General features: G+C 53.3%; 4 protein-coding genes across 4 annotated transcripts; 1 reads left to right on the top strand and 3 right to left on the bottom strand.

Annotated features, from left to right (window-relative positions):
- Positions 1 to 1306: 1306 nt before the first annotated feature.
- Positions 1307 to 2851, bottom strand: PG998_008561 (uncharacterized protein; the record flags this gene model as incomplete). The annotated part of the gene is made up of 3 exons (XM_066875377.1): positions 1307 to 1321; positions 1377 to 1739; positions 1796 to 2851. 3 exons carry the CDS (start codon positions 2849 to 2851, stop codon positions 1307 to 1309), a joined length of 1434 nt encoding a protein of 477 aa, XP_066731322.1.
- Positions 2852 to 3844: 993 nt separating this feature from the next.
- PG998_008560 (Splicing factor 3a) lies at positions 3845 to 5436 on the bottom strand (the record flags this gene model as incomplete). The annotated part of the gene is made up of 2 exons (XM_066875376.1): positions 3845 to 5284; positions 5347 to 5436. The coding sequence occupies 2 exons, from the start codon at positions 5434 to 5436 to the stop codon at positions 3845 to 3847; spliced, it is 1530 nt and encodes a 509-aa protein (XP_066731321.1).
- A 482-nt stretch (positions 5437 to 5918) lies between these two features.
- On the top strand, positions 5919 to 7177 carry PG998_008559 (ATP-dependent RNA helicase; the record flags this gene model as incomplete). The annotated part of the gene is made up of 2 exons (XM_066875375.1): positions 5919 to 7065; positions 7119 to 7177. 2 exons carry the CDS (start codon positions 5919 to 5921, stop codon positions 7175 to 7177), a joined length of 1206 nt encoding a protein of 401 aa, XP_066731320.1.
- Positions 7178 to 7600: 423 nt separating this feature from the next.
- Positions 7601 to 9026, bottom strand: PG998_008558 (uncharacterized protein; the record flags this gene model as incomplete). Its single annotated transcript, XM_066875374.1, has 4 exons — positions 7601 to 8126; positions 8190 to 8572; positions 8654 to 8721; positions 8807 to 9026. The coding sequence occupies 4 exons, from the start codon at positions 9024 to 9026 to the stop codon at positions 7601 to 7603; spliced, it is 1197 nt and encodes a 398-aa protein (XP_066731319.1).
- Between the last annotated feature and the right edge of the window lie 3314 nt (positions 9027 to 12340).

Here is a 12340-nt window from a genome sequence, read left to right as displayed (position 1 = left end):
GACGATGCAAATCTAGCCGCTCGTCGAGGGAAGGGAAAGTAGACGAAACTTGGTTGTGTCAAGCTCCCCACTCATGGCTCCTTGGAGGATTGCGGTTGCGTATGTAGTTTGGGAAAGAATAGATTCGATCCCAGCAGCCCAGCTACTGACCATCCCGGCCTGCATGCGGCCTGCAGATTCAACAAACCTTGGTCAGAGAGCCGCATCGGTCCAGGAAGGGGGCATTCTCTCCGGGGGTGGTGTGTGTGACGCACATCGTGGACAGTGGACAAGGGGCTTCGCGAAGAGCAGACATGCTGACATGGCCTCGACCGTTGCGGGACCTCTGCGCCGTTTTTTCATCGCGATCAGTGGGAAGCGGTAAATTGTGAATCGTCAAGCGATGTTTCCTTTGGTGAAACGGACGCGTTATTTGGCTGGAGAATGGCTAGTTTGTGACGTCAAAGCCCGGCCCGCAAGGCTGGGCTTTTCTCCCTTTAGTCTGTTTAGGTAGCAAAAGCCCGCAAAACCCGCAAAAAGCAAGGTTGCAGTAGAGACTCAGTGGGGTTAGATCGGCACGCCAGGACTAATTTTAGTGGACTGCGATGCCGGTGTATCCTGGCAACCTGCAAGCTGCATCTGAACAAGCTTACAGGCTCCTTGCCGAGCTACGTAAGGAATGCTTTTTGCTTAGGCTCTGTTCCTGCTCCAAGCCGGGTTGCGGCATCGCATCAACTCAATTGGATAAGTTCCCCAACCTGGTCAATAGAATAATGCACAGTGATCACGTTATCCTTTCTATTCCAGCGGCCTCTTGCCAAATAGTGCTATGCCGTTAGAGTAGCTAGCTACTTCTCCAGTATGGCCGACAAATGACCGTTAATCCCCGAATTGTTACTGTGGAAGAAGTCATGAACAGAGCCCAGACGTCCCACCATCTCAGCAATGGTTCCTGCAGCGCAACCAAAACGTACATCAAGGCTGCTATAAAGTAGATGCAACTGACCCACTGTCAGTTTCTTCGAGAAATTCCACGAGCCGTCCAGACACTTGATACGCGCCAATAGCTTGGCTTCGTTCAAGACTTCACGGTAGTCGGGGGCTGGCGCAGCTCGGGCAGTGGCGGCAGGGGCGGCAGGCACGCCGCTGGGTACGGCAGGTACGGCAGGCGGAGCAGGTCCAGCAGGCCCAGCAGGAGCGCCGGGTTCGGTTTTGTATCTCTTTGCATCGGGATAGCCGCCGCTTAGGCCCCTCTTTGTGTTCAATGGCTGCGGAGGCCTGACCACGACGTGCATGGGAACCTGCACGTCAACCGTCTGTCCCGAGCTTAGGGTGGCCGATTCTGAAGAAGCCATGCTTCGACCTCCATCTGCGGTCAGGCGCTTCCTGATACTAACCTTCAAGTAATTGTTGCCTAAGAGCTGGACAGGCTGGCCGTACGAAGCGGGCAACTCTGTTAAGGCCGTAGGGCTGAACATGAGTGCCTGTCCAGTGCGCAACTTGACAATGGTCTCGAACAATTTGTTCGAGTTCTCGGAGTCATGTTTATTAGCACCGGCCAGATGCTTCTTCAGAATCTGGTACCACGAAGGGGACAGAAAACGATGGACAAACGTGACATTGGACAGGTCAATCAGTTCAGGCGCTAGGGTAGGTTCCTGCGTCGCGATGAAGACCCGTGTGCCTGTGTGTCGTTGCTGGCGGATGATTGATGTGAGATCCGAAGTGAGCACACGAGCCTCTCCGCTCTGCACTAGAAACTGCCAGGCATCTCAGTTAGCATCGCCCATTGCATCGTCAGTCAACATGAATTTACCTTATGAGCCTCGTCAAGGGCAACCACACGTCCACCCTTGGCGGGGTTCTTCATAAAGACCGAAAGACAAATCGCAAACAGTATGCAGGCGTCGTCATTGCTAATTTGAGGATCGGAAAGGTCGATTATTGTGATGGTGCCTGGCTTGAAAGCCCAGATGTCCTCTTCGGCCGGCGCTGGTCTTGTACTCGTTGTATAATCGCCTGGCGCGATGAAACTGTCTATGAGGGCGAGTCTCATCTTCAAGGGCATCTCCTGGCCTCTCAACCAAGGGAATTGGTCAACTCTCTGGCGAAATTTCGTGTAGGTGAAGTTTTGCGGCCCTTCCATAGCCATCTCTCGAATCATGTTCCTGACAACATCCACATACAGAGGAGTACTGGATGCCTTTGGATCGACGGCCATGAGCTTCATCATGTTCGAGACGTCAAGGTGATCCTCTTTGAGGTACAGAGGGTACACGTTGGGTCTTGGGTGATCCGGGGGCAACCCAGGCAGCTCGGTGTACAGCTTCTTCAATGCCCATATGTGAGATGGGGAGACCAACACGTTGACTGGGACATCACGGGAACAAAGATATGCCACCTCGCAGAGTTGGGTGTTGCTATAGCCTGAATTGTTATCGTAATGCATCGCCAACACCGACATGGGCCAGGGTAGCTGGCCTGCATCACTACTGGTGATGACCGTGTTCTCAACCAAACAGCTAAGGGTGTGACTCTTGCCGGCACCTTGGGAGCCACAGATAAATGCCGACCAGGGTAAGTTGAGGTTGGTCATTAACAGACGCTCCTCGAGCGTGTGTGGCGACCCAGTGACGTTTCCAAGCAGCCCGAATTGTGGAATAATTTGCGACATTCGGTCAGGTTCGAGTGAAAGGAAGTCGCTGGTCCAGTTAGCGGCGCCGGTAGTGAACACAGGTGAGTTGGTCAAAAATTCAAGCAACTTATGTTCATTCATGAACTCTGGAGCATCATCTTCGGTAGCATCGTCTCCTTCCTCACGAAGGAAGCGACCGAAACGGCCGAGGATGGTCTTTGGTTGTTCCTCGTCCATATTTGCTTGTGTCGGTGGTGGTGATGGGTGTGCGAGTCTTTGGGAGTGGAGGCAACAATTGGAATGGACACAACAATTGGGTTGGAAACATAACACGTCAAAGATTTGTTTTTTGCGAGGGGGGTGGGAGAAGTGCGGTCTCGTTTGTTTCTGCCAATTCGTGTTATTCCACCAGCTCGTGAATTCCACAGTAAATCAATCTACCAGACGGACTCAACCATTGGTGGGGGGACGCAGTCAATGGAAGGTGAACTATTCGTAGGCTGGGCATCTCGTTCCCTTATGGCTAATATATATGTTTTCTCGTATCTCACTGGAAGCTGACTGGTCAAGGTGAAACAGCCTTTTCACTACATTATCAAGGAATAAGCACGTCCTCGTAGAACTTGTCAGGGACGCTTGTCAGGGATGCGGACGTCGAACTCGGCCCTCACCAAGACCTGGACGAAGGGAAGTCGGCGGTTGGGCGTGGGTGGAGGGAAGGTGTGTTCGGTCGCCAAAGTCGAGGCTGGAGGTGTTGTCTCGATATAAAAGGTGATGACATTCTTCAACACGTGCTTGGGGAATTCGCAAACAACGATGACTGGGTGCGTTAATCGCGTCTCCAGGAGAATCCGCCCGAGTTCAATGGCAGCAGTAAAGCCGATGTTATCGGCCTGATCAGCATGGCTCACGGATTCGGTTATCTGAGTTGCTATCCAACTCGTATGGGATGGCCCTGGCCGAGGACGTAAGGGCAGCTTGACGGACAGGCGGCTGTTCCTCATGTGACAACACTTCTACAAATCAGCATTGTAAAGTCTACGTAATGATCACCTTTGGCCAAGCGTAAGTGATGGCTTACCACCCCTATACGGGTTTATCACACTAGTCGTGGTTCAATATCAGGGGCAAAAATGGATACATCATTGGTTTGTATACAGCCCCTTCACTACCTGCTCTCCCCGATATCAGATCACAGGAGTCCTTTGAAACGCCATTAAGCTGATATAATTACAACAGACCTTGCTTCTGCAAGTCATAGTACACCTTTTCTGGCATCACGTTGCCGTCGGCGTCCTCCATCTGCACCATGGCGCCATCGTCAATCTTGTCCTTCTTCTTGTCCTTCTGGATCTTCTCCCATAGCCGCAAAGCCTCGTCGATGCCCGTGATGTCTCTGAACAGCGACGTGTTCGTGATGCCGAGGCACTTAAGGCCGTAGATGTGACGCGCTTCGTTAAAGTGCTTATCAAAGGCTCTCCTGCCCATGTAGACGAAGTTTCCGCAGACCTCGCAAGAGAACTCGACGCCAAGGCCGTGGAGCTTGTACAGCCAATAGGGAATAGGCTTGCCATCCCACGCCAGGGGAAGTTTGAGGGGGTTGTAGAATCTGTCTTCGTCGTCTTCGCCCTCCTCGCCCTCGCCCGCCTCTGCAGGTTGGGTTTCCACAGTGGCACTGAACAGGTTCTCGAGCTCTTGTTGGCGCTCACGTTCCGTCATACCCTGTTTCCGCTCGACATTGACGCGGGTGTCACCGCGCTCGGTACTCATGGCCGATGCGAGACGCTTGACCCGATGCTCTCGCTCAGCAATGGCGCGCTCCTTGAGTCTTGTTGCGGATACGCCTCCCCTGCTCTCGCCGTTGGAGCCGTCGCCTGTCTCTTGGTTCTCCTCTATCCTCTTTTTGCGGTCTGCAGCGGCTCTGACGTGCTTCTTCCCCGATAAATGGCCCTTGTAGACATTCTCATTCTTGAATTCTTTTTCGCAGTCCTCGCAGTATACTGCCTCGGCCGAGCTTAGCTGGCGGGATACTCCAGAGGTCGAGACGGCCACGGTCTCTGACTTCCAACCCTCGACGTCGTCCTTCTCCCAAGCCTCATCGAACTCCTTGTCAAAGTCTGTCAGCACCTTGTCGACGTTCTCCAAGGGTCGCGTCCTCTTCATGAATCCTTCCAGGTATTGTGACAAGGTCCCAGTGTATCGGAAGTACTGGTCCGTCAACTTTTCGCCCCGTTTTAGCCCGCCAGCTCCCGCCGAAAAATTGTCGAACACGTCCAGGTACTGCAGATAGCTCAAGCGCTTCGCGTTAGGAAGGTTGAGATACGCTTCGTGGCATGAATGGAGATCGAAGAAGCGGCCAAAAGCTTCCTCTCCGGTGAACAGAGAGTCCACGACGGTAGGCTGGGCGGCTTCTGCCTCGGTAGGTTTCCTGGGTCGATAGGCGCGCTCCAGGTTCTCGACAGGTTCGTTGGGGTATCGCGTGTGGAAGTTCTTGATCTCGGCTAGCTGCTTATGGAACTCCTCCATGGGGTCGCCCGTGCCGATCTGCTGGATCTCTTTGGAGCGCGTACCGTCGGCATCGCGATAGATTTCGAGGAGCTTGTTGGACTGGGAAGCTATGCGGTCCAGGAATTCGGAGACTTGGTGGTCCCGCGTGAGGCGATCCCGGATCTGATCGAACACATGGTCAGCTCTTGTGATGGAAAAAGAAAGCGACATCTGGACGGACTCACGTGTTTCGGCTCCTCGCCAATGCGATCCGCGATGCCTTGCTCCAGGCGCTCGAGATCCTCGTGGAGGAAGCGCTGCTCTTCCAACAACATTGCGCGTCAAGTGTGGGGGCTGGATCTCCAACCGCAGTGCAGTACGCCTTAGAATTCAGTCAGATTGCAGGGTCGACTGTTTTCTCGGGGGTATCGCGATGAAATGGCAAGGGCCTGGGTGAAGTTGAAGCTGGAAATATTTGGGAAGGCTTAGGCTCAGGCCAATCATATCGACTTCGCAGCACGGACTTTAGACGGCAAAGAAACAGTGGGCCTGCGAGAGCCATCCGCCTAGTCGCCAGCACGTCAAGAGCCAGTCATGTTGGAGTATCAACACCGAAAAACTGCGGGGAGTCCTCAGGCAAGACAACGACAGAGCGCGCATCAATCCAAGCTCCACCTAAATTTTCCCAGCTACCTCATCCTCACACAGGCTTGTCTGCAACAGCTTCATTACGCGACAGTATTCCTCATACTCCAACCGTCCCTCTGCCGATTCATACCCATTCGCATTTTCGACAAGAACACCAACCATCATCACCATGGCTGAAGGAGGCGGTATCGATCGTCGCGCAGACGAGAAGATGGAGTTCTCGACCTCCAAAGAGGTCACAGTCCATCCGACCTTCGAATCCATGTCGCTGAAGGAAAACCTCCTGCGCGGTGTCTACGCCTATGGCTACGAGTCGCCATCCGCCGTCCAGTCTCGTGCCATTGTGCAGGTCTGCAAGGGACGCGACACCATCGCACAGGCTCAGTCCGGTACAGGAAAGACGGCCACCTTCTCGATCTCGATGCTGCAGGTCATCGACACCGCCGTTCGCGAAACCCAAGCCCTCGTCTTGTCCCCCACACGAGAGTTGGCCACCCAGATCCAGTCCGTCGTCATGGCTCTTGGCGATTATATGAACGTCCAATGCCACGCCTGCATTGGCGGAACCAACGTTGGCGAGGACATCCGGAAGCTCGACTACGGCCAACACATTGTCTCCGGCACCCCTGGCCGTGTTGCCGACATGATCCGTCGCCGTCATCTGCGAACTCGCCACATCAAGATGCTAGTCCTTGATGAAGCCGATGAGCTCCTTAACCAGGGTTTCCGCGAGCAGATCTACGACGTTTACCGATACCTCCCGCCCGCAACCCAGGTCGTTGTCGTGTCCGCCACTCTCCCCTACGATGTGCTCGACATGACCACCAAGTTCATGACCGACCCCGTCCGCATCTTGGTCAAGCGCGACGAACTGACGCTGGAGGGACTGAAGCAGTACTTTATTGCTGTCGAGAAAGAGGACTGGAAGTTCGACACTCTCTGCGATCTATACGATACCTTGACCATCACCCAAGCCGTCATATTCTGTAACACTCGCCGGAAGGTCGACTGGCTGACCGACAAGATGCGCGAGGCCAACTTTACCGTCAGCAGCATGCACGGAGACATGCCGCAGAAGGAGAGAGACAGCATTATGCAGGACTTCCGACAGGGCAACAGCAGAGTGCTCATCTCGACAGACGTCTGGGCCCGTGGTATTGATGTCCAGCAAGTCAGCTTGGTCATCAACTACGATCTTCCCAGCAACCGTGAGAACTACATCCACCGTATCGGTCGTAGTGGACGGTTCGGGCGAAAGGGTGTTGCCATCAACTTCGTTACTAGCGAAGACGTGCGTATTCTGCGCGACATCGAACGTAAGTATTTGTCCTCACACAATCTTTGTGCGTAATACTGACTTTGGAAATAGTTTACTACTCGACGCAAATTGACGAGATGCCAATGAACGTCGCAGATCTCATTGCTTAGTCCTGTCCCGATGGTCGTTGAGCTTTGCAGGAAAAACAGATATTCAGAAAACAACATCATATATAGTGGCGTTGAACAAGAAGAAACCGGGTCAATCGAGTGCGGAGGAAAGGGACATGTTTGCTAAAAAGTGAGTGCCGGACCTGTCCCTAATGACATTGACACCGTACGCTTGCTAACTTGGTCGATGCCAGTGCCTTAAATCAGATTGACAATTTGACATGATCGTCCGTGGCCGAAACTCTCCCTATACACCGCCCGCGTGGTATCGATATCCCCGTGCTTATGTCACTGGATGACCAATAACTGCTTTATACAAGCGGCGCGGTGATTATGATTAAGGTCTATTTACTAACGAACTTGAGTCTATATGTACGAATATCGGTGTATCGCTCTTGGATACGTGTTATGGTTGCTTGTCTGCTACCAAACCCTTACACTCAAGGGTGAACCCGTGTGAGTTGTTGGCGAGGCCCCATCAGTATTTTCGCGTACCGTTTCGATAAAAAATGGCTTTACCGGCAGTGTTGGGCTCATGGTACGGATCGTTGGACTACCCAAGCTGTCGCGCGACAACCCACGGGCTCCCAGACTGTCGCCGTGATCCAGGTACACATTTGAGTTGTTATGTGGTTCATCTGACCGCGGTGCCTCGTCTACCGAGTTGAACAACTCCGAGCCATGATTCTGAAGCATCGGCCGCGCTCTCGCTCCGCCAACTGTTGGAGGAGGCTCGTAGGACCCAGGCATGTCGTCCTTCAGTATCATCCTTGTTTTGTGCGGGTGCAGCTTCCTATAGAGCGGCTTCAGCACCATGAGGGAGGCACAGATAACTGCCGTGTTCACTTCGACACAAGACCACTCGGCAATCATTCTACCAGTGTATGTGAAGTCGGGGTCGTTTGATCTGTAAATCCAGACAATGCGCATGACTGAGATGAGGCAGACACTAGGAACGGTCAGCCATGGTCCGCACAGCAGCAAAGTTTTGCCAGTTCGAAGAAGTACTCACAATAGCCCGATTGCGAACACGGCGACTAGGCCTAGTTTCTGCCGCCTGGGGAGCCTTAACTTGTAGATGGTGGGTAAAGGCATTAGGAATACGATTACGTCGGTGCCGGCCTGGAATCCGGTAATCGCCCACCAAATACCCACTGGATGGCAGTATCCGTCAATGTCTCCGACAGCATGGTCCCATTTCTTGCGGAGCGGGATACATGCTGTCATCATCACTGCTAGGATGCCGCACATACCAATAGCGACTAGAGCGAGTACAACCCATGATGCGCGCCGGACGTTGTCGTAACTCTTGAACATGCGGATGTAAAGGAAGAGAATCGATGCCTTGACGAGACCCAGCGACAAATGGTAGAAGAGCGCTGTATACCACACGGCCTGTAGATAGGGGCTAAGTTAGCGACCTCAAGTCACCTAATATAACGAACATGTTTTTGTCTTTGTTCTGATTTATCTTACCCGGAAGTAGTTCGACAACCTCCCAGGGCTAACGGCAGAGATATGTTTCCCCAGGGCGAAGTATGCCTCTAGATTAGTTTGCTTTGTTAGTCTTCGTTCTGTGTTTCTTTCACATCCCGGCGAAAAGTCAAGACGGTGGGTTGAACGACTTACGTCTCCCGGTTCCTATAGAGTTACCAATGGCCAATAGCAGCGCGCCCAATGCGAGCCAGTCTTCGATCTCTATCTTCTTGATGAGGCAGTGCCGCGTGTAAAAGCGCAGGGCCACGACTACTATCGCGATGGCGGTCGGGACAACCGCCCAGGTGATAACCGCGGGATCGAGCCAGTCTTCGTCCTGACTCGGATGGACGCCGGCCTGTAAGTGCGACATGGTAGGCTAGATAGGCTTCGGGTGGTTGTGCTGGCGAGAGATAAGGATGCGTGGGATATGTCGATGCGCCTTCGGTCAAAGATGTGACATGATGTTGACACTAACACTTCGCAAACAAGGGCTTGAGAGGATGACAGCTTGTTGGGCTTCCCTTTTCCCCGTATCGTGGCTCGGACGCAGAAATGTCAGGTATGGATGCGGGGAGTCTGGGGAAGCTCGTCCAGAGATATAAACAAAACAAGAGGACTCCTCGTTGTCAAAGCTACCTAGTGAGCTGAGGGACTGTTTGTTGATTTGTGAACACCATTGGGTTGGATGCGATGAATGTGACGGGCGATCCCGCGCCACCGTCGCGCCCTAAAAGGCGCCCGTCATCACAGGATCACCTTCTCGACGCTCTCACTTACCACTGGGCAAGAGCTCGTGAGGATAGCCTCACCGTACGGTCGTGTATTGGTGGCGTCATGCCCACGGCGGACCATGTAGATAGCCCTCCCGGCTTGCTGGTAGTCACCTAATCTCGCTTCGTACGAGAGCTTGTTTGCGGCTCGTCCCGAAGAACCTGCATTCTTCATACCCCTTATGATTTTACGGAGCGAAGAACCCAGCATATCAAAAACATAGGGGTGTATATGGGTGGATTGGGGGTGTTAAGTTTCCCTTCCCTTCAGCCATTGGTGATTGTCAAGGGATGGGGAGATTCAACACACGTAGACATTAATGCCGTGCTGATACGATACTGAATGTGCTCCATCGTATTCACCAGCCGTCAGGGAAGAAGGAAGAATGATGGCTGTCCCCAATCACACCATTTCACACCAAGGGCGCAGGCGTGTGTTGTTTCTAAGATTTTGGTGCTATGCTAATCACAAACCATCCCATGGCGCAGGCCGTCTGAACCTTGCCGTACCATGTCCAATCACCGCCATTTGCGTCTTCACTCTTCTGTTCAACCTGCAGAGGATCTGAAACTCTACCTCTCTCCATAAAGGGCTGATGTTAGCCTGTCTGCCTGTGACAGAAAGTTCTTCGTCTTTTTGGGCGCAGCGCTAGAATCCACATCGATTCGAAGAAAAGGGGCAAATATGGCACGAAAGAGATAGGGGAGATTGGCTGTTTCTAAGTATAACTGCTAGATAGGACGGAAGGTCAGCGGTAGCCACCTCCTGTAGCCTGGAGTATCCGAGGCTGAGGTTTGTGTCATTGACTAATTGCTGATACGGCCGACTGCTGGCAACTCCTCATGATAATATCTTTTCGCCGAGGATTCTGATGCCCATTTTGACTGACAAGCATACGCATCATGGCCCCAGAGAATATCCCATGCAGTTTGTCCTTGGCGTAGTATACTGAATTATTGGACATGCTATCTTTTCATTGCGATAAATGTTGTGCCTTGTGTGCTGTGGAATCAGACTTTTACTCAAGCCAAGTCATGGATACTCATTCGAGCAGAAATTCCGAGCATATCCCGGTCGACAACCCTTCAAGTCCAGCTAAACCCTCTGGCTTTCATCATTGATGCCGAACTTGGACGGCTAGCCGGCAGGTCTTTCCATGGCGTGCTGGACGCCTCCCACGACCGCTGCGCCGTGTCCCTGATACGTACAAAGACAAACTTGGCCCCAGCCCTAACCGAAGACAAGGGAGACCCTTGACGCTATCACTTTCATCACAGTACTAGACTTGTACATCGCCTATCCGAGGACATATTTAGGCAGCCGTGGATTATCCAAGTCGAGGTCAGGCAATACTCACGTAAGCCGAGTTCTTTACTCCGTCAAGGAATCTTGTTTACCATCTTGGCGAAGGAAGCGCCCCGCGCCCACTGGCAAATTCGGTGGGGTTCGGCATGGTTCGGCAAGATGACGATACCTTCAACGCCGAGTTGACGACTTTCGTGGCGGCGGGCACACACTGTACATTCCCTTCTTCATCTCCATGACTAAAAGCGCTCCTTGTCAGATGAGGTCCCTCCACCACTTGGCGAGGGCGGGGAAACATGGGCTACGTGTGCTTTTCCCCGCCCTCGAAAAGTGGCCGCGCCGTTAGATTTGCTGATCGATCCAAGCCGGAGCAGACGCGCTTCGAGTTCTTCTGGGGGACCGAGGCGCGCCCTTCCCGGCGGTGCTCGACGGCATACCGTGCTCGCGGGAGTATTATGCAGCGGTAGATGCCAACGTGCACGCACGAGCACGACGGGCGCCGGCTGCTCTGTTTTCCCGCCCGCGAAGGAAAGGCAACTCGCGGTATTACGACGGCTCGTATTGCCCAGCTGTTGTAACAGCACAGTACAGTTTGGCGCCAGCAGCAAGGCGCGACGGTTCGCGTACTACGGCGTCCCGGGTTTGGTCGGCGTTGCATGAGCAGCAGGGCCTGCAGGTGCACGACACAAGATGGTAATATCGATTGGCGCCTGATTCATAGACTTACATCGACACTACTGCGGCTGTGATAAGTGGTCGGATAATGCACGATATATCTGTAACGCACCATCCGACGCTGCTGAGTCGTTCCTCGGCAAGTCTCTCGATGTTGCCGATGCGAAGTCAGTTGCATGTCGGTGTCTCGCCGACACGGCGACATAGATACGCAAAAGAAAAGCGCACAGCAGAGCGCTGATACGAAGGCGTGTGCAGCCGAGTGTGCTTTTCCTCCATGTGCTCTGGGGTTTGATGCCGTTATTGTTTGAATCACTCACGTTACCTTGGATTACTGACACGGCATACCTCAACTACTCCCATCACGAGAGCCTGTTTTCTTCAAGAGACAGCCCGGCATGAACAGGTCTTTCGGCAATGGCCTGGGCCCGAGACACATCGAGCATCGACGGCACTTATGACGCCAATTGCCAATTGCCAACGACTGGTCTCGGCAATCACGGGTGGGCGCATGAGTTGGGGGGTTAGCACTCATGTTATATGACATCAGCGTGTGCTCTTATCGTCGTCATGCCTAGGGTCTAGGCTAGCCGCCGATTGGCTAAACCGACGGTGATGAATGGCAGCCCAGAAGCTTGCCCGCTTGCCCACCTGCCCTCCCCTGCCACCTGCCCGCACAGCTACCTACAGCTATCGGGCCTACGAATCACGCTGAAGTCGATTCGCCAATCGGCCTTTTTTAAAAGTGGCCAGTCAGCTCAGTCAGGCAAATCGAATTGGTCCAACAGGTCTGCTGTTGTCCAAGTACAGTATGAAGGATCCGGAGAGGAGGAGGAGTCTTGATCCTGAAAGTATCAGTGCCCCGTATGCTGCCCCGTAACCGACAGCGAGGATAGCGCCAAGAAACCGGCGCGCGTCGTAAGCGGAGGGGTC

This window comes from Apiospora kogelbergensis, assembly GCF_038363985.1.
Source record: "Apiospora kogelbergensis strain CBS 113332 chromosome Unknown utg000005l_segment0_segment0, whole genome shotgun sequence".
In the NCBI taxonomy this organism is placed as follows: Eukaryota; Fungi; Ascomycota; class Sordariomycetes; order Amphisphaeriales; family Apiosporaceae; genus Apiospora; species Apiospora kogelbergensis.
Note: the sequence above shows the minus strand (reverse complement) of the source record. Positions and strands in the feature narration are given on the sequence as shown.